We start from the raw sequence: 22,466 nt of genomic DNA on the forward strand, positions 1-22,466 counted from the left end.
GCTTGCCCAGTTTAAACATCATGTCCATGTTGATGAATGGGTGCATCGTATTACCAACATGATCCACTGTGCCACTGAAGCATCCATTCCACAGTCCACAGTCCCTTGGTGGAGTGCAGAATGCCACTCTGCAATCAGAACCAGGCGTGCTGCTCTGTGTAGGTTCAAGTGTCTACCAACTGCAGAGAATCTTGCAGTCTTTCAGATGGCGAGGGCGAAATGTCACCGGATTATTCAAGAGAGCAAGAAGAGGTCGTAGCAATGGTTCCTGAATACCATTCATCGTTCCATGAAGAGCTCTGTTGAATGGGAGACCATTAGGAGAATTTCTGGGAGAGGAGGGAGGTGCCTCATGGCTGCTGTAGTGTGGAACAGCACTCTCCAAACCAATCCACAAGACACTGACCATACAATGATGGCCTATTTTGCCACAGTTACTGCAACCACCAATCAGGATCCAGGTTTTCAGCACCATAGAGCAGTTGCTGAGAGGAGCAGTTTGGACTTCCAGTCCATCTCTGATAAAGGTTACAACTGCCAGTTTCCCTCGTGGAAACTTGTGACACATCCCCTGGTCAGAACACAATCCATTACAGTATACTGTGGCATTTCACAAGCCGAAACAAAGATAGGCTCCTCCCACTTTTTAATGCCATTTGGGGGTAGGTCACTTTTCCAACTCGTGGCGTGAGGCCCCTCTGATTCCTGTTTTAGAACATGGGAAAGATTGAATGTGCCCTCACTAGCTACATGGGAAAGACCTTGGAGCAGATGGTCAACTGCTGCATTGTCTGGATCTTAGAATCCAGACAACTCCTTAGTTGCTTTCAATGTGGGTTCAGGAGGTACCACTCCACTTTTGATAACCTCGCTCTCTAGGTATATTTTTTGACAACGAGAAGGCCTACAATACTACTTGGAGACATCTGATCCTCAAGCAGCCTCACAAATGGGGTTTTTGTGGTTGTCTTCCCATTTTTATTTAGTTCTCTCTCTCGCCACAGTATTTTTGACACGGAGACGGTGACGTCCTGTCTCATCACTTTAAGCAGGACAACTGTGTCCCTCAAGGTAGTGTTTTAAGTGTGACTGTCTTTGACACAGCTATTAATAGCTTCATGTCAGTTGTGCAAAGTCTTGTCCAGTGTTCTTTATTTGTGGAAGCCTTCTCTGTGTTCTGCTCTTCTTCCAGCCTTGCAACGAAAAAAACATCAGTTCCAACTAACTCTGACATTTGGATGGATGGCTGCAGAAAAGTAGTTTTAAGTTCTCAACCGAGAATTCTGTGTGTGTTCTTTTTAACTGTTCTCATTCCATTCTTAAGTTTCCTGAGTTGATGATATGGGACACTGTTCTTAATTTTAAAGATGCACTGAGGTTTCTGGGCCTCATATTTCACTGTCAACTTACATGGTTGCCACATCTTAATGACCTGAAGAAACAGTCATTTAAGGCTCTCAGTATTTTAAAATGTCTTAGCCACAGTACATGGGAAACCAACAGGACTTGCCTACTCTGGTTTTACAGGGTATTTGTGTGATCTCGGCTTTATTATGGGTACACAGGTATGGATCTGCAAGAATTATTATTTAAAGATGTTGGACATGGTGCACCATGAAGGGATTCAGTTGACCACTGAGGCATTCAGAACAAGCCCCCCATACAAGTCTCAGTGCAGAGGCTGGTGAACCATCATTTCATGTTAGGTGACCACTACTTACAATGTACCAGGTATATAAAACACTGTCTATACCACGCACACCTGCATACCATACCGTTGCTCGGCTTCCACTGGCATGACTTTTTCATAACCAGCGACGAGCAATGAGGCCCTATGGGATTCACACACAGGATTGCCTTTTAGAGACTGATGTGGCTGGTCTTAATGTTTTACATTAAGGTTGGTGCAGATTTCCACCTTGGCTCCTCCAGCAACCCAAACTTATGTGTCATATTCTCTTGCATGTTGTCATTTCTACACTACACAGGAAGTGCATGCAGTTGTGGGATGAGGAGTGGCTGGCGGTGATGGCCAATAAGCTGTGGTTAGTGACAAACAAACTGGCCATGGCATGCCTCCTGCCAGTTGCTCAGGCGAGATGAAGTGACTCTTACAAGTCTTAAAATTGGACACTGCCCTTTCATACACAGCTTTTTACTATGGTGAAAGGATTCCCTGTTTTGTGATGCTTGTGGTGTGCACATCTCTATATGCCATATTTTAACAAAGTGCATTTTATACTGAGATGTAAGGGCAGAATCAAATATTAGTGGGGATCTGCTCCCTATTTTAGATGACGATGAGATGAATGTAATTAAGGTTTTAAAGTTTTACGATATGTCTGGACTCTGGCCTAAACTTCTAGGCTGCAGAGTGGCTGACTTTTTTTTCTTGTGGTCAGCCAGCCAAACCCATCTGCTATATTGTTTTAACTCTTTATACCACTTTCTTCCTCTGTCAATGTTTTACACTGATGCAATACTTTGTTTTGGGCTTTTGTGCGGGTAAGCACCTTGTTTTCCAACTTTTGATACCTGTGTTTTGCTTGCTGTTTTATCTTCCTATTTTGTGAATTTTACTGACACTCTTCTCAATCTGTTTTCACATGGGCACTAAAGACCTTGCTGTCGTTGGCCAATACAAACATCTCCAGTCATCCATCCAACTTTTGTTACTATACATAACAGATTCTAAAAGAATCGGGAGGACAGGTTACATGAGCCCTCTTGTTTGTCTCTGTGTTGGTACCACCCAGTGGCCTGTCCTTTCCACTGGGAGCAGGAAGAGAAAATTTTTAAGGAACCATCTTGTCCCCACAAGCAGCTACGGAAATAAAAGTACACAGAGTCAGAGCTCACTTGCCGAGGTAAGTCACATACAAATGAGGTGCAGCAGGTCCCCCAGAGGTTGCCCACTGACTGTTCCACCTCAACAGCCACCCATCTCATCAGCGGACAGCAAACATCGAGATTGAGGGGTTTTTATAGAGCTTTTTACTATTCTCAAGATCTGGGCGGTCAAGCCAAGATCCCCATTCCCAGTGATACAATGTTCCACTGCCACACAGCATGGCAATTGCTGTAGCATACACAGAGTTTACAATGGGAGGACTGGCAGCGCTTACCAGCCCTCAGCTCAGGAACCCTGGGGTCACCAAGCCAATACCCAGCAGATGGATGCTAAACTATGATATCTTTACGGTCAACAGCAACTTATCTTTTCCTTACATTGTTGATATTCCAACCTGGAGTTTTTGTTGTTTTATTCTTCCATATTACTGTTAACAAGGAACTACTTATCACACAGCTTACCCTGAAATCAGCCAGAGTCCTCTGTATCTACACTGATTCAATGGAAACTTTGGAACTCTTGATTTCTTATTCGTCTTTTATGCCTGCAACATCATGACCTCTCAGTAAGAAGACTTGACACACTTCTGCCCTTAGGCTACACTACATCATCCACAGTATGAAATTGCAGAGAAACATTTCTTGTTCCAGCAGTGAAGTGACTGCTTCATTACTTACCATTACATTTCAAGAGCAAATGAATAGGCAATATGGTGCCAATATTTGTTATGTCATCATTATATGTCAGTAATGCTACATTTATGACGAAGTACAGACAGTTATCTGATCCTGGAAATGGCACTTTAAGATACAGGGCTATGCAGGCGGGTAATTTAACACACAGTTTGTCTAACAAAATGAGCCATCCAACAATTTAATACATACTTTTCCTGTTTTGCTGCTGCTGCTGCTGCTGCCACCTTCAATCCATAGACTGCTTTGGTATCACTCTACTCTATCCTGTGCAATCTTCATCATCTCAATACAACTACTGCAATGTACATTCACTTAAACCTATTTACTGTAATCAAGCATTGATCATCTAATAAAATTTTTACTCCTCACACTTCTCTCCACTATGAACTACTCCCTGATACCTCACGAGCTGAGCTATCAACCTACCCCTCTGATGTACCTTCACTCATGACATGCAGAATTTCAGAGACAGCACGTCCATACAGTTCACAGGCCTGCTTATAGATGCTGGGTCGGCCCCTTGGTGCACAGTGGTGAGCCACCAAAGAAACAGTCTTACTTAAGCGATCACAAAGTACGCCCGGCCTATTCTGTAAACCATGTTACTGGTGCCTTCTCAATGTTTCCAGTGCTACGTACAATCTGTCCTTCATTGTCCCTTACATGTTGCTCTACAAAGTAGTAAATATTCCATAGATCAAGTTTGTTCTTGCTAAAGCACCCTCTTTTAGTCAAGTTGTACAATAAAGATTTTTTTTTCCCTCAGTTCAATTCAGTATCTCTTCACAAGTTAGCCAATTTACCCATCCGATTCCTAGCCACATACATGACGAATAACAACCGAAATACAAAGTTTGTAAGCGTTGCAGATAAAGAGCGTCATTTCCTTTTTAGTCTCTTCCCTATGATCATTCTCCTTTCAGTGTAAATTACAACTCCAAATGAAGATTTAAGATATATTTACTGTGTTGCATTACAGTACAAATGCAGTGAGGTTTGTCCTTGTTCTTTTACTGAATGATCAACGGACAGAGTTAGCCGAGAGGCTAATTTTCTTCTCAAACACAAAGGCAGCCCAAGGGATGACCAAAGAAGAACTTCGGTGACCTTGGAAAGAAATTCCTCCCGTACCATAATTCAGTGCAACTGTGAAATACAGAATATAAAAGAACCCTTTCCAAAATATTGGAAGTTGTCTTTTCTGCATTTTGAGAACTAGGCATTTGCCCGTTGTGACCCTCATCTTTTCCTGTCGTCCTTCAAATTTTCATACTTGAGGTTTTGTATTTTGCAAATTTCAAATGCTTCCTCTGAATGTTTGTTCACATACTTTCATCACTCCACTTCATTTTGCTCTTATGGATTTTATTTCTTAATACATGAATATTCAATAATCATACCATTTCCAATTTTGCCTGATCTTTCACAACTTCAAGAAACCATTTCTGCTGCCTGAATTGCACTCACATTTTACTCATACCCCCAAAACTCATTTTCATACAATATTGTACTAACATGATCTTATGAAACTTCTGTTATACTTCTTCATCCCTTCCTCCTTCATTCTCTCCCCCCCCCCCCCTTTAAGAAAGAAAGAAGAAGAAGAAGAAGAAGAGATACAGATTTAAGCAGTGTTCACTAAGAAATACATACCGCAACCATGTCCTCAATAGCTTGGGTAGCTTTGGACCCAAGCATTACCATGCCCATTGCAATTCCAGCAGCCTCACCCGTAATAGCATCATCTTGGTACAGATTGAATTTCAATTGCTCATAAACATCTTGTCGGTTGGTTCCCATGGCAGCTAGACCGAGGCCAAGGCACCCTCCATGTCGAACCATCTGCAATGTAATTCATTACCATATACTACTGTTAGAAATACTGAATATTATATATACCTTATTTCTGCCAAAATTTAAAGTTACCTCCTCCTCAAAGATACTGAAGAAAGAAAAAAAAACACTTCTTTCAAAATGATATCCTTAGTCTCAATTTGGATTTCAAAATGGTCTCTCCACAGTACATGCCATTGTTCAAATCACATATCATACTACGCAAAATTTAAACAACAAAATATTGCTCATTTGTAGTTTTCTGCAATTTGTGGAAAGTGTGTGCCCAGAGCCATACCAGAGATCTTGTTGGTAACTGGTTTTCACCTTGTGCAACTATAAGGTTAAAGTTCAGTAGCAGACAAGCACAGTTTTAGGCTATTATTCAGTTATCATGCAAAGTATTTTATCATTATAATAGAGGGAAACATTCCACGTAGGAAAAATATATCTAAAAACAAAGATGATGTGACTTACCAAATGAAAGTGCTGGCAGGTCGACAGATGAAGAAAAAAAAAAAAAAAAAAAAGAGAAACAAAACACACACACACACACACACACACACACACACACAGAGACAGAGACAGAGACAGAGACAGAGAGAGAGAGGCGGAATACAGATAAGTATAAATTACTGTATGGAGAGAGGGGGGCAAAAAAAAGAAAACTCGTGAATGGTTACCATGATGCCATGTTTCACACCAAGAAGATTTATTGCAATTGTAAAAGTGATCCATTCCACACCATAACAAGAAGTCGCAATTACGATCCACAGGTTATGCAAATAACTAATCAGATTTCTCTTATTGGACAGTGACACCCAACTGCTTAGAGAGCGTCAGTGAATCTACGAAATTTTCAAAGATGCAGAGCAGATGTAACATGCAATGCATTTAATACAGAAGATTGTCGAACCCAGTATTTGAGCTTCTGTGTACTGGATGGACTGACAACAGACCATACTTCTGTGTTCTCATTTTTTATTAGTGTTAGCACAGAAGATTGCCATATGTTAATTTATTTGGACACATGGGCTTATGCTTTAGTAAATCACAGAGAACAGATTATATCTGCACCCCCAGGCTCTGCTAATGAGAAGCCTCCACATTTTGAGAGGCCATATTGTTTCATTATGATTTCTGGCAACGATTTAACTCACTGTGGTGCTAAGACTGTAGGTAAACCACACCATATGTTTGCAACCCGACAGCAACTGGGAGAACACACAAAACCTATGTCATTGTTTTGGCAACAGTATAAATCCACCTGGATCGTCATCTGTATTCACTGTACACTTATAAAGACTAGTGAAAACTATGTAATAGATTAGTATTTCAATGAAGACTGATGATGTTAAAAAAATTTTTTAAAAATTAAAAAAAAAATAAAAAAAGAAAGAAATTTGTATGGCACTCTATCTCTTAAAACATTTAACATTAGAGTGTAGCTTCCCTTCTATGTTGTTTCTCATTACACTAAAACACATTGTACTTATGTTGAGTTATCGTTTCTAAAATAAAAGACAATGTGTCTTCTGAAAATATTCATATAGAGCTGTAGCCTTATATGGAAGTGAAACATTAATGATAAATACTACAGACATGAGGAAAATATAAGCTTCTGAACGCAGCACTTCAGAAAAATGCTGAAAATGCAACTAATAGCTAACGAAATGCTGAATCCAATTGGAAAGAAAATAAATCTGTTGGGTACAGTGACTAAAAGAGGAAACACCATGTGGCATCAAATAATCATCAATATGGCAATGGACAGAGGTGTGAGGAGTAAAGATTGTAGCAGGAGAGCAAACCTTGGCTAATGAGTAGGTTCAAATGTATGTAGGCTGAAATAATTGTGCAGAGAACAAGATACCTGCATAGGACAGAAGTGTGGAGAGGTGCAGCAAATCAGTCTTTGGGTTGAAGACTACTACTACTACTACTACTACTACTACTACTACTACCACCACCACCACCACCACCACCACCACCACCACCACTTACGCTGACTTATTTGTTAATTTATTCGGTTTAACTGAACTAAAATATTATTATGATAGCACTCAGAATTGAGGTTGTAGAAATGTAATAATAATAATAATAATAATAATAATAATATAAAAACCTCATCTACATACATACTCCACAAGCCACTACTAGTCATTTCCTTTTCCCCACTCCATTTCCAAACAAATCACGGAAAGAAATGGTTATATGCCTCCATATGAGCCCTAATTTCTCTTATCCTCATGGTCCTTACACAAGATGTACAGACACATTATTCCCCACTCATTTGGCTACAAAATCCTTTTTTTTTTTTTTTCAACATAATCTCCATTCAATGTGATTGCATTACACCACCTTTCTGGGAGTGCCTGTGTACCCACTCAGTACCTCTCTAACTGGTCGACATCAGGGACAACATTTTGCTGCATCAATAACAATAACCTCCCTATCATCCACATACTGCTTCCCACAGTGTGCATCCTTCATTGGGCCAAACAAATGGAAGTCAGAAGGTGAGAAATTTGTCCTGTAGGGTGGATGAGGATGAACATTCCAATAAAGTTTTGTGAGCTCCTCTTGGGTGTGCAGATTTGTGGGGAGCATTGCGTTGTCATGGAGAAGTAGTCCTTTTGCATTTTGATGGTGATGAACATGCGGAAGTTGTTTCTTCAACTGTCTGATGGCAGCACAGTACACAACAGAGTTGATTGTTGCACCATGAGGGAAGACATCAAACAAAGTAACCCCTTCAGAGACCCAGAAGATCGTCACCATGACTTTGCTGGTTGAGAGTATAGCTTTGAACTTTTTATTTGGAGGAGACACGGTGTGGCACCGCCCCATGGATTGCTGTTCAGTTTCTGGTTTGATGTGATGATCTCTTGTTTCATCGCCTGCGATGAAGGTTCAACAAACAAAAAATTGTCACAGTCAGCCTCTTAATGTGCACGCAATCCTGCACAAGTGGTCCTTCGTTGCTCTGTATGGTCTTCTATTAGGCAGCGAGGAACACAGCAGGCACACAACTTTCAGTACCCCCAACTGGTGGATGAGTGTGTCAGCACTACCAACACAGACTTCCAGTTGTGCAGCGAGGTGTTTGTTTGTAATTCACTGATTACCTTGAATGAGAGCATCCACACTTTCCAACACTGCAGGAGTCGCACCTGCATGCAGCTGGCAGGCACGTGGGAGATCAGGTAGGTTAGTGCAACCTTGCAGCACTAATAACAGACATCTTTCGCAATGGCACACTGTACTTTTGTTCGCCATCCGGCCTGCCATGACACTGTGCAAGTGCATATGAATATCAGCAATCCTCTGGTTTTCTGCCAAAAAAAGCAATGACAGGTATCTGCTTTGAACACACCACTGTTACAGACTCCATCTTGGGGGCTACATGTAGCACAGCCTCTGTGAATTTCATGAAACTATAGCGACTGAAGTAGGAATATTCCACAATGTCCCACAGCAAATTCCTCATTTTTCAACCAAAACTGGCTGCGGAAAAAATGCATTATGTTACTTGTTGAACATCCTTCATACTTTTGTGTTGATCGAACTTACCAATAACAAGTCTAGCAGCTTGCCTTTGAACTACTTTGATGTTTTTCTTTAATCTGACCTGCTGGGGGATCCTCAACAATTGAACAGTAGTCAAGAATGTGATGCTCAAGTGTTCCACACACACATTTACAGATGAGCTACAGTTACCTAGAATTCTCCCAATAAATCTAAGTTGACAATTCACATTCTCTATTGCTGTCCTTGTGATCTCGTTGCATTTCATGTTGCTTTGTAATGTTATGCTCAAATATTTTATCATCATGACAGTGTCAAGCAGCACACTAATAATTCTGTATTCAAATGTCATAGGATTGTTTCTCTTACTCACCTACATTAAGTTATATTTTTCTACATTTAGAGTAAGCTGCCTTCCATCACACCAACTAGAAATTTGATGGCACCTCATACAAGATGATATAGTCATCTTGTATCACCCTACAGTCACTGAACACCACCTTCTGATGCAGCAGTATCATCCGCAAACAACTGCGAACTGCTGCTGACCCTGTCCGTCAGATCATTTATGTATACAGAAAAAAACTTGACGGGGACATTCTGGATCTCCGACAAACACATTATTATTACTATTAGTAAACAGCTATTTCGATAGTTAGTGAGATGTAGCCTCTTCAAGTTAAGCAGTAATTTCTCGGAAGTTCGAGCTACTTGTGATTCTCAGCAGTGATCTGACAAATTAATATTGCATTTATTATTCAACAGCTGACCAAGACACACAAACTCTTCAAATGACAATGGAGCCTTTGTGCCACTGATCACTTTTTCATTCACCTCTGACTTACTGAACACTGTTTTTATTTTCGAGATGTTTACGTTGAGTCCAAATTCTTAACACATTTCAACAATGTCAAAACCAGAAACTGCAGTCCCTCAATGTCATTAGCTAGAAGTACAATATTATCTGCAAAGAGAAAGTGTCTAACTGCATTCCATCCCTCTTTTCTTCTAAGAGATCTTTGACACTGCCATCTTCAAAACACCCATGAATAGTTTTGGTGACATTGGGTCCTCTTGTTTCACAGCTCTAATACTGACAATTTCTTCACTGGGTTTTCCAATGGTGACAAATGATGCCGATTTCCTATAAATCTTGTGGATCATCTTAAGTTTGTTCTACCTCTCATTCCGTGAGAGCCTGTACAATGACTGTGTGGCTGACTTAAATACGTCTTCAAAGTTGATTCATTTATATTCATTTGTTTGACAATTTCCAGTAGAGTGGACATTGTCCACTGTGCCGATTCATCAGAATCATTCTTGTTTTACTGGCTGAGCTCTGTCCAAGCCTTACAAAATTCCCACCCCCATTAGCTGGTTACCTATAGTCTACAAGCTTTCCAGAAACATCCTGAAGCTAATCAACAACATGGCATATAAACGACAAGGATCCGGTTTAAAACTGTAAGAGCGGAAAAGACCAACAGCCACTGATAGGGGCAATACGAGACTTCACACAGAATGTTAAAAGTTTACAAACTGTCAGTGGCACCAAATGTGGTTATGTTTTGTTATGAAGAAATGAAGGAAGATTAGGGTTTGATGTCCCATTAATGATGAAAACATTACAAACACAGATTAGGAACCAGTCTACAACATTTTGAAAGAAACACTGTGGCACATTTGCCTAAAGCAATATAGGGAAACCATGGGAAACTTAAAATTGATGGCCAGAGAGGGTTTCAAACTGGAAATACTGTGTCTTTACAATGTCACTGCCTCATTCAATAGTTCGAGTCTTTTCAAATTCCCATTCTAAAAAAAAAAAAAAAAAAAAGTTCTAAAACGGAGTTTTTAATTGAATAAGATGTCAACCTAAGTCTCGGGCCTCTAAGCACTGCGAGTTAATCCTTATCACCATGCAGAACTCTACTGTTGGAAGACAGTGTCTGCTTTGCAAATGCTTGTTTTAGCTGCATGTCACTTCACTGGAATTATTGCGCAGGAGTCAACCGGTAAGATGGATTCATTTATATGTCACAATACTAGGCTGGTTCTCAGTTTGAGATAAACTGTTGACATTGGAAAGAAAACATCACATCAGTCTCTTATCTTGTCATGAGAAAACGTTTGCATCCTTGGTGCAGAAGTCCAGCTATAGAACCAGTGAACTGGATAGAATGCATTGTGCATGAAAGCATAAGCCAAGAGAATGATCCAATACTAAATCTTAATAAAACATCTGCTGGCGTTTCCTCAATACTTTCTGGGCAGCTGTCCATACTCTGCATTTGGTTTTTGATTCCCCTAATTTAGAGAAAATACTCTTATGTCCTCACACTATTTTTAACTATAACTTCTCTTATTAACTTACCTCATTTTCTGCATCTTTTAACTGTCCCAGCAGATAATCAATAATGCGAGCTCCATGATTTGCATGTATGAGTCCTAATGCATAGAGCCCTCCACCTTCCGAATAGCCCGAGCTCGGTCCAACTTCACGGGGCAGGTAGCTCTGCATCAGTGCAAGAGCCTCTTGCTCGTGGCCTCTGTGTATAACACCGAGAGATGCTGTAGCCGTCATTTTGGCCCAATTTGTTGCTCTTGCTAACCATTCTAAATTGTCTCTGAAATTGAATAATATATCCATTGAAACTGGCCAAATACATAAAAGATACAATAAACACTTCACAAAATTAATGTAATATCAAAGGAAAAAAGTAATTCTGATCATTATTGACAACTGTGACTCATTTCAACAAGTAAGATAATGGTCTAAGTATGTTGAAAGTCCTCCCCATGAACATGGACCTTGCCATTAGTTGGGTGGCCTGTGTGCCTCAGCGATACAATAGCTGTACCACTGGTAAACCACATCTGTTGAGATGCCAGACAAATACGTGGTTCATGAAGAGGGGCAGCAACCTTTTCAGTAGTTGCAGAGGCAACAGCCTGGATGATTGACTGATCTCACTTTGCAACACCAACCATGTACTATGAATGGCTGAAAACACGCGAAAATTACAGCTGTAATCTCTGGTGGGGATAACTCAGATGGACGTCATTATCAGGACAAACGAAACTGGCATTCTATGGACTGGAGTGTCGAATGTTAAGATTTCTTAGTCGGGTAGTTAAGTTAGAATATTTAAAAAGGGAAATGGGGAGGTTGAAATCAGTTGAAGTGAAGTTCGGTGGCAGGACGAACAGGACATCTGGTCAGTTGAATACAGGATTATAAATAAAAATCAAATTGGGGTGATGGAAGAGTAGGTTTAATAATGAATAAGAAAACAGGATTGGGGGTAAAGGTCCTCACAGGACACAGTGGCCACTACGCAGTGACCAGTTTTCGTTCGAAGTGAGGGGGGAGTTCATTTTCTGGTTCAGAAGGAGAGGCCAACAAGTATTTTCCACCTTTCGGCTGGTCAGCAATGACAGAATCACAACACATACCCTGCTGTCTTTCTCAAACGATTTTACAGAAACTATTCAGTAAAAAATTTCATTTTTAGGATGAGATTTTCACTCTGCAGCGGAGTGTGCACTGATATGAAACTTCCTGGCAGATTTAAACTGTGTGCCGAACCGAGACTCGAACTCGGGACCTTTGCCTTTCGTGGGCAAGTGCTCTACCAACTGAGCTACCCAAGCATGACTCACGTCCCGTCCTCACAGCTTTACTTCTGCCAGTACCTCGTGTCCTACCTTCCAAACTTTACAGAAGCTCTCCTGTGAAACTTGCAGAACTAGCACTCCTGAAAGAAAGGATACTGCGGAGACATGGCTTAGCCACAGCCTGGGGATGTTTCCAGAATGAGATTTTCACTCAGCAGAGTGGCTAAGCCATGTCTCCGCAATATCCTTTCTTTCAGGAGTGCTAGTTCTGCAAGGTTCGCAGGAGAGCTTCTGTGAAGTTTGGAAGGTAGGTGACAACGTACTGGCAGAAGTAAAGCTATGAGGACAGGACGTGAGTCTTGCTTGGGTAGCTCAGTTGGTAGAGCACTTGCCCGCGACAGGCAAAGGTCCCGAGTTCGAGTCTCAGTTCGGCACACAATTTTAATCTGCCAGGAAGTTTCAACTTCATTTTTGTTTTACTTATAGCTTTATATGAGAGATTCATGGCGATTGTGATATTTGCATGGATTCAAGACACCATGCAATGTTCAAAAAAGTTTGCAATGAAAAATACAGGTCACTGTGATTTTGGGTTTGGTATGCGTATGAAATTTAGCTAACACACTGAATTTTTCTTTAGGCTTGAGTAGAGGTATCTATCTATCACCAATCCCAAGAAAATTGATCTGACATAGCACACTCATTTGCAATTGCAGCATGCCAGAAATAAAGCCAGAGTGAGATATCCACAACATTCCTCATATTTCATAAGCAGTTTCAGATATCGAAATGAGACTTTGGCAAATGGTAGTGTGCAAAGAGGAGAGTATTTTGCCATTTCATTATTATGTAAAACTTCATTATCTACCGAGTTATTCCAGTAACAACAGAATTTTTTGATGAAAGAATGCAGTTTTTAAGGGCCATCGATAGCTGGTGAAATAAGAAATGCTTGGGTTTTGGAAGATCAGTGAAGACATTACACTTTTTTGTACTGACAACGTGCTTTTTCATAAGATAATGACCTCACTTTTCCTCAGTTCATCACTTAATAAACTTAATACACCACTGTTTCAGAATTCTCTCACAACTGTGTCTGCACAAAACATTAGTGAGGTGAGACTGTGTAAACTCTGCTGCATTTTGAAAAAAAAAAAAAAAAGAAATTTTAGCTTGGCAATCAGAGATATGTGTAGGTTTCACTCAAAATTTGTCTCTCATGACAGTTCTCTGAAAGTTACAAATGGTTAAGAAGCCAGCAAAAATAAATCGATGCATATTCGAAGGACTTCTTTTTAGATACTAACCAAAGCAGATGTGACAGCAGATCTTTTTGAATGGTCACCATGAAAGTGTGCGCACAGAGGGGGCCACTTAGTATTTACAAAAGATGTTAGCGTAGGCTTCAGTTTAGAATGGCACTTCCCTTCCAGTGCTCAGCATTTCCTTAACAACGCTTGCCTGTAACCCCCACCACTACCGCTCTCCCTATGCGTGCCCTGTCTTTTGAGCATATACCAGCCACAGCATTCTGCCTGTACAATGCTGTGAATGGTATAGTGAACGCGTATCGTAGCCAAGGTAGACGCAAAGCCCACACTTACCACAGCAGTACCAGCTTAAGCCAACTAGCTCCATAGATGAAGACTGAAGAAATGTATGACAAGATTTTAAAAAATTCAGATAGTTAAAGGAGACAAAAATTTAATTGTGATACGGAACTTGAATTCAAATAGTAGGAAAATGAAGAGGAGAAAAAATTGTAGGTAAACACAGACTTGGGGGAAAGGAAGGAAAGAGAAAGGGCCTGGTAGAATTTTGTACATAGCATAATTTAATCATTGCTAACACTCTGTAAGGGGGTTTGTGATTCCTTACCCAATGATAACTTTTTTTTTTCCTTGCACAGGTTTAAAGCAAGCAAAATCTATTGTTAAGTGCCACTAGTGCTAAGTAAGTGTCAGAAGAGATTGAGTCTTGAGTCCATTGAGTCCAGATGGAGCTGAGAGCTATGCATTGTGTTGTAATGGATGAGTGAGCCCTACCACCATGGGTTGACCCTCAGCAAAACATTACCAATTCATGACAAGTTATATTTCTGATGAGTGCTTATAAAGGTTTAAAGTGTGCTGTACATTTTCGTTCAAATCACCTGCGCCAACTAAATAAAGGGTGTTTACAAATGAATATCTGTGTTTTAATGCTTAATAATATTTATTGTATTAAAACCCCGATATTCTAGCATGAACACCCTGTATTTGACTGGAGTGAGAATTGTATGTATTCACCATTACTATAGCATCTGATGTAATACCAAGAATTCATATCTGTGATGAGATTAACCATAATTAAAAGCACGAGACGAAAGTAGTATCTGCCTCATATTGTGTCGAAGGAAATATATCACTAACAGTGTAAAACATCTTGATGTTGATTATTGCAAAATCCTTTATCACTGTGTCAACATTGTTTAGCATCCGCACCCTGACCAGAAACAACTCACAAAGCAGCTAAATACAATCAGATTTATTTATTAGGCCACAGTCATATCAAAATTAGATTCCTGTTTTGATTCATGGCAATCCAAGTCACATTAATAGGGAGTGTTTTGACTTCGTTTAAGAATAATGAAAGAAGATTGTACACATACTGAGACACTGGAAGGTTTCAGATTGATTACACAATAGTACGAAAGAGATTTCGGAACCAGATTTTAAGTAGCAAGACATTTCTGGGGGCATATGTGGACAGACTACAATTTATTGATTATGAACTGTAGATTAAAACTAAAGAAACTGTAAAAAGATAGCAAATTAAGTAGATGGGACCTGGATATGTTGAAAGAACCACAGGTTTTTCATAGTTTCAGAGGGAGCATTAGGCAAAACAGGAACTGGGGAAAGGAATACAGTAGAAAACGAAAAAGGAGCTTCCTTGAGAGACGAAATAGTGAAGGCAGCAGAGGATCAAATAGGTAGAAAGATAAGGCCTAGCAGAAATATTTGGATAACACAAGAGATGTTTAACTTAATTGATGGAAGGAGAAAATATAAAAATGCTGCCAATGAAGCAGATGAAAGGGAATACAAACATCCAAAAAGTGAGGGACAGGAAATGCAAAATGGTTAAGCACAAATAGCTAAAGGACAAATGTAAGGATTTAAAAAGCACAGTTCATTAGGGGAAAAAAATAGATACTGCCTACAGGAAAATCAAAAGGCCTTTGGTGGAAAGAGAAGCAGCTGTATGAATATCAAGAGCTCATATGTTATAAGCAAAGAAGGGAAAGCTTAAAGATGGAAGGAATATATAAAGGTTCTATGCAAGGGAGATGAACATAAAGGCAATATTATAGACATAGAAGAGGCGGTAGATGAAGATGATATGGGAGATATGAGTCAGAAAAGAATTTGTCAGAGCACTGAAATGCCGATGTCAAAACAAGGCCACAGAGGTAGACTATGTTCGATCAGAACTACTGATAGACTTGGGAGAGCCAGCCATGACAAAACTCTTCCATCTTGTGTGCAAGATGAATGAGACAGGCAAATACTCTCAGACTACAAGAATAATTTAATAATTAAAACTCCAAAGAAAGCAGGTGCTGACAGGTGTGAAGATTACCAAACTATCAATTTGATAAGACATGGCTGCAAAATACTAATACAAATTCTTGAGCATATTTTCATTCTATCTTTGTAATTAACAATATGGCCACACAAATGAAGAATTTACTAACACGAATTGCTTACAGAAGAATGGAATATCTGGTAGAAGCGGACCTCGAGGAAGATCAATTTGGATACCACAGAAATTTAGTATCACACGAGGCAGTGCTGACCCTAAAACGTATCTTAGAAGGTAGGTCAAGGAAAGGCAAACCTATGTTTATAGCATTTGGAGACTTACAGAAAGCTTTTGACAATGTTGACTAACACTCTCTTTGAAATTCTGAAGGTAGCAGAGATAAAACACAGGGAATGCAAGGCTATTTACAACTTGTGCAGAAACCAGACGGCAATTATAAGAGTCAAGGAGCACGAAAAGGAAGCACTGCTGGAGAAGGGAGTGAGATATGGTTGTAGCTTATCCAAAGTTATTCAAATCTGTACATTGAGCAAGCAGTAAAGGAAACAAAAGAAAAATTTAGAGTGATAATTAAAGAACAGGGAGAACAAATAAAAACTTTAGAGGTTTACCGATGACACTGTAATTCTACCAGAGACAGCAAAGGACTCTGAAGAATTGTAGAATGGAATGGACAGTGTCTTGAAAGGAGGATGGGTGTAAGGTGAACATCAACAAAAGCAAATCAACAGTAATGGAATGTAGTCAAGTTAAATCAGGTGATGCTGAGGGAATTAGACTGGGAAATGAGATACTTAAAGTCTAGACGAGTTTTGTTATTTGGGCAGCAAAATAACTGATGATGGTCAAAGTAGAGAGGATATAAAATGTAGACTGGCAATGGAAAGAAAAGTATTTCTGAACAAGAGAAATTCATTAACATCAAATGTAGAATTAAGCGTTACAAAATCTTTTCTGGGAGTATTTGTATGGAGTGAAATGGTGATGATAAACAATTTAGATAAGAAGGGAACAGAAGTTCTGAAATGTGGTGCTACAGAAGAATGCTGAAGATTAAATGGGCAGACCATGCAACTAATGAGGTGGTAACAGAATTGAGGAGAAAATAAATTTGTGGCACAATCTGACTAAAAGAAGGTATCAGCTGATAGGACACATTCCGAGACATCAAGGGACCATTAGTTTAGACTGGAGGTAACTGGGGTTTAGGACCCAAGAGATGAATACAGTAAGATGATTCAGAAGGATGTGTTGCAGTACAGTTATTTGAAGATAATGATAATATGAAATTAAATCATCATATGGCATTTATTGGCCGGGATATCCCCTTCGGGATTCGGTTGCCATATTGCGAGACTCTTTAGTTGACGCCACTTTGGCGACTTGTGTGTCAATGATGATGAAAATGATGATGAAAGACATACAACACCCAGTCCCCTTCTGGCAATCGAACCTGGACCCCCTTGCATGGTAGGCGGTAAAGCTACCGCTGCGCCATGGAGGTGGCCCTGAAGGTGATGAGACTTGCACAGGTTAGAGTAGCATGGAGAGCTCCATTAAACCAGTCTTCGAACTGAAGATGATGACGCCAGCAGCAGCAACAACAGCAAGTTTAAAGTACGAGGGTTGTTTTTTAAGTAAGGACCGTTCGCGCGTATAGTCCCGTAGTTCGCGCGGACGCCGCAACAAGCCACCGCGCCACTTGCCGCATCCTTCCCGTTCACACTGATGCAAGTTGCAGCTCTGTAACTGACGTGTATGCATCGCTGTGCTACTTTATAATGTTTATGATTATTGAACCGCCCGCCGCGTGTGAGATACGGTCAGTGATACGTTTTTTGACCCCGAGAAGCCTGTCACCTGCAGAAATTCATCGCCAGTTAACAGAAGTTTACGGCTCGAATGCAATGAGTGAAGGTAAAGTGCGTCAATGGGTTAGAGAGTTTAAAAATGGCCGTCAAAACGTCCATGACGAAGAACGCTCGGGCCGGCCCTCTGTGATCACTGATGATTTGGTGGCTGCAGTCGGAACAAAGGTTCGTGAGGACAGAAGATTCACAATTTCCACTCTTTCTTTGGAATTTCCTCAAGTTTCAAGATCGGTTTTGTACAAAATTGTGTCTGAAAACCCAAACTTTAAGAAACTGTGTTCTCGGTGGGTACCCAGACTCCTCACAAAGGACCACAAAGAGAAGAGATTTTCCACTTCACTGGACTTTTTGATTCGTTACGAGGGAGAAGGAAATGACATGTTGAGTCAAATTGTCACTGGAGATGAAACATGGGTATTCCATATCACTCCCGAAAGCAAGCGACAATCGATGGAATGGCGACACACAACCTCACCCGTCAAGGTCAAAGCCAAACAGACGCTGTCAAAGCGCAAGATTATGGCAACTGTGTTCTGGGACCAGCGCGGTGTTTTGCTAGTGGACTTCATGCCACGAGGAACGACAATCAACTCAGATGCCTACTGTGCAACTCTAAAGAAGCTCCTCAGAGCAATTCAAAACAAAAGGTGTGGCATGCTGACAAAAGGAGTTTTGCTCCTGCACGATAACGTTAGGCCTCACACCTCTCAAAAGACTCGGGATTTGATTGATTCTTTTGGCTGGGAAGTTTTGGACCATGCACCATACAGCCCCGACCTTGCTCCTAGCGATTTTCACCTTTTCTGGTACCTGAAACACCATCTTGGCGGGCAGCACTTCAATGACGACGATGAAGTGAAAGCGGCCGTGAAATCTTGGCTGTCAGAGCAGGCGGCCGAATTCTTTGAAGAGGGAATTAAAAACTTAGTTGTACGGTATGACAAGTGCTTAAATAAACAAGGCAACTATGTAGAAAAATACGTAAAAGTGTGTAGAATCAGAAAATAAAAGTTTTTTTACAAAAGTATTTGTATCTTTTTTTTAAAATAAAAATGGCCCTTACTTAAAAAACAACCCTCGTAACATTGTTGAAGCATATTTCCATTATGACTTTTTTTTTTAATGTGGCAAGATAAGTTTTTGTTATTTTGTTCAGCATGTTCTTCCTGGGATATGGTATCCCAAGTGTCAGCAATTTGATTCAACAGCAGCTCCAGCTGCATACAAACTTTTTATGCAGTATCAATACCAGAGAAGGAAAGTTGCTACTCATCATATAGCGGAGATGCTGAGTCGCGATAGGCACAATAAAAAGATTATTAACACAATTAAAGCTTTTGGCCATTAAGGCCTATGTCAGAAGTACACACACACACACACACACACACACACACACACACACACACACACACACACACACAGACAGACAGAGAGAGAGAGAGAGAGAGAGAGAGAGAGAAATGCACCTTGCACACACATCTGCATTCTCAGAGAGCTGAGACCACACTGCGAACAGCAGCACCAGTGCATGGTGGGAGTGGCGACTGGGTGGGGGTTAGTCACTGTCCTCACCCATCCATCCCCCTCCCTGTTCCCATTCCAGCACTACACAGCCGTCATTTCACCGCCACACCCAGTCTTTTATTTTCTCACCTTTCCGCTACTTACCCCCTCCCCCCTCCACACCTTCTCTCCTGCCCTCCATCTAAACTGCAACACTTGACTGTCCTCCATTCCCATCATACTATCCCTCCCCCTCCTCCTCCTCCCTACCCCAGCCTCCTCCTTACCCCCATCCAGTCGCCACTACCATCATGCACTGGTGCTGCTGTTCGCAGTGTGGGTGAATCTCTTTATTGCGCCTATCGCGACTCAGCATCTCCGCTATATGGTGAGTAGCAACTTTCCTTCTCTGGTATTGTTACATTCCATCATGGATTTTCCATTGTTTGATTTTTATGCAGTAGGAGTTGCTATTCGGTTGGTACTGTGGGGGTGGGGAGAGGGGAGGGCGACAAGTATGTAACAGGCCATTTGGTGTTCACCATTTACCTCAAACCACCTGACATTTAGCACAACTGTTCCAGAGGAAAATGCTACATCAAACAGTGGAAGAGAGGCCTGGTGGTGAAAGTTATCAGCAGAATGTAGAGTTGTCTTGAGTTTTCTGCAATTGACACACACTCCAAATAAGCCTAGACATCTGCTGTCACACCATAATACAGAAACATCTCACACTGAAGGGACACAGCAAATCAAGAGGAAGTGCAATTCGCCTGACTGACCCAATCGTTTTCTTTGCTTCAAGGCCTACTGACACTGCTCACTTGCCAACTCAATCTTAATTGACCATGCCTTGCCACCATGAAAGTGTGCGTGCACAGTGTGTGGCAGGTCTTCACATTTAGCTCTCCATGCAATCCTGTTATCTGCTACGCTGTTTGTTTTCTCATAATTGTTTCTTATCCTTATACTACCGTATTTACTCGAATCTAAGCCGCACTTTTTTTCCGGTTTTTGTAATCCAAAAAACCGCCTGCGGCTTAGAATCGAGTGCAAAGCAAGCAGGAGTTCTGAAAAATGTTGGTAGGTGCCGCCACAACGAACTTCTGCCGTCGAATATATGTAGCGCTACACAGGCATGGTTTGTAGGCACAAAGATACATACTGGCGCCAAGACATCTGCGTCAGTAAATAAATTAAAAAAAAAAAAAAAAAAGGTGGAAGACGAGCTTTTTTTTCTCCGCCCCGAGTTTCGACCACTGCATTTTCATACATTATCCAACGAAGTAAATACAAACTCCGTATTGTTCATCTTCGAATGTAGCAGAATTTCAATGTACTAAGAAAATCCGACTGGCAAGACTGTTTGGGATGTTTGTCAATATGGCCAACTCTACGTTCTGAAATTTTTCCTACCTGTGGCAAGAGATGGTTGCTAATAGGAACTTTTATGAATTATGAATCACATGCAGTATTCTCTTCACCATAAGAATAATACGAATATAAACATTTTGCCATGTTTTCTTACGTGTTTGCTGCTATCTCATTTAAATCCTGCCTGCCTAATAAACTACGAAACTAGAGTGAGACAACAGCAAACGCGGAAGAATATACGTATCATGTCATGTTTATATTCGTATTAAGTGATACAGTCAGAAATAAAGCACGGCAATTGACTCGATTTTCAAATCTAAGATGACTAATTTCTGTGCAGAATTTGATGTACTAAAGAAGCAGCCGCAAAGATCTTCAAACAGAGAAAAATTTTCGCCTAACTCTCGTTCAGAACATGTTCTATCATACGCAGTCTATTATTTGGTTCTTGTTGATCATTATCAAAGAAAAGCAGCAGTGTAGGTAACAACAAATAGCAGTCTCTTGCCATTGTTTCGCTAATGAGACGATTCCTCTCTCTCTTTTTTTATTGCTAGCGGCAGTAGCGCGCACAAAAGCAAGCCATGCCGCGAGCGGCGACAGTCCGTAAACACGCACTATCAGAATGCGACAAACAATGCATGACACAGAACAGTAATGCATTTTCAGCTTAGAGTGACGTAAACACCTATAACAAAGAAAACGGCACTTATCAGATCGAAGCAAAATAAGCAATAGATTCAAACCAGACGAAGCAAGTGAAAAAGGAAGGGTACACATATAAATACGGATGGAGCGCCTGACGCATAGCAATGGCTACCTGGTAAAGCTTAACTGCTAAGCTTAAGACTCGAACCAAACTACTGTAGCTGTATCGTCATTCATTCGACCTAAATTGTGTCTCATATTACAATGGACCAACTTTGATTCGATTTGGAGGTGCGGCCTAAAACTTTTCTCTCCCCTTGAATTTCGAGTCTCAAATTTCAGGTGCAGCTTAGATTCGGGAATTTTTTTTTTCCTTTATTTCGAGTCTCATTTTTCAGGTGCGGCTTAGATTCGAGTGCGGTTTAGATTCGAGTAAATACGGTATCTGCTCCTCCTCTTCCCCCAACCCCTATTCACCATTCCTTCCACTGCATCCATCAGTAAACAAACTCTTCTCATCCAATTTCCATGTCAAATGTGTTTCCTCCTCCTGATTGCCTTTAAAATTTCTCTCTCTTCCCCCCACTCTTCTCAACATCTTATTTCTCACTTAGTCTGCCCATTTTATCCCTTCCATCCCCCTCCAAATCCAAATTTCAGACGCTTCTATTCTTCTTTCTTCACCTATCCTCAGTGTCCACGTCTCAGCTCCATATAATGCCACACTCCATATAAAGTGCTTCACCAATCTCTTCAAGTCACTGTCCACGCACCTACATAGAAGTCTCCTCTTCTTGTTAAATGTCTCCATGTCTCCATGTCTCCTTGGTAATTGCTATACGTGTTTCCACTTCCTTATTACATATTGTGTTGTCTGTAAATATGCTTCCCAGGTATCTGAAATTACTAACTCTTTCTATGTCTTCCTGCTCTAATTTTTAGTTGTTTTTATTTTCC

General features: G+C 40.7%; 1 protein-coding gene across 2 annotated transcripts in view; it reads right to left on the reverse strand.

Moving 5' to 3' along the window:
- Positions 1-22,466, reverse strand: part of LOC126237502 (26S proteasome non-ATPase regulatory subunit 1) — a 361,177-nt gene that overhangs the window by 299,529 nt on the left and 39,182 nt on the right. For both annotated transcript variants that reach the window (XM_049947659.1, XM_049947658.1), the window contains exons 8-9: positions 11,282-11,534; positions 5,200-5,388 (exon numbers count right to left, since the gene is read on the reverse strand). In XM_049947659.1, coding sequence (XP_049803616.1) covers positions 5,200-5,388; positions 11,282-11,534 — 442 coding nt within the window. The remainder of the gene's footprint in view (positions 1-5,199; positions 5,389-11,281; positions 11,535-22,466) is intronic.

This window comes from Schistocerca nitens, chromosome 2, assembly GCF_023898315.1.
Source record: "Schistocerca nitens isolate TAMUIC-IGC-003100 chromosome 2, iqSchNite1.1, whole genome shotgun sequence".
Classification (NCBI taxonomy): domain Eukaryota; kingdom Metazoa; phylum Arthropoda; class Insecta; order Orthoptera; family Acrididae; genus Schistocerca; species Schistocerca nitens.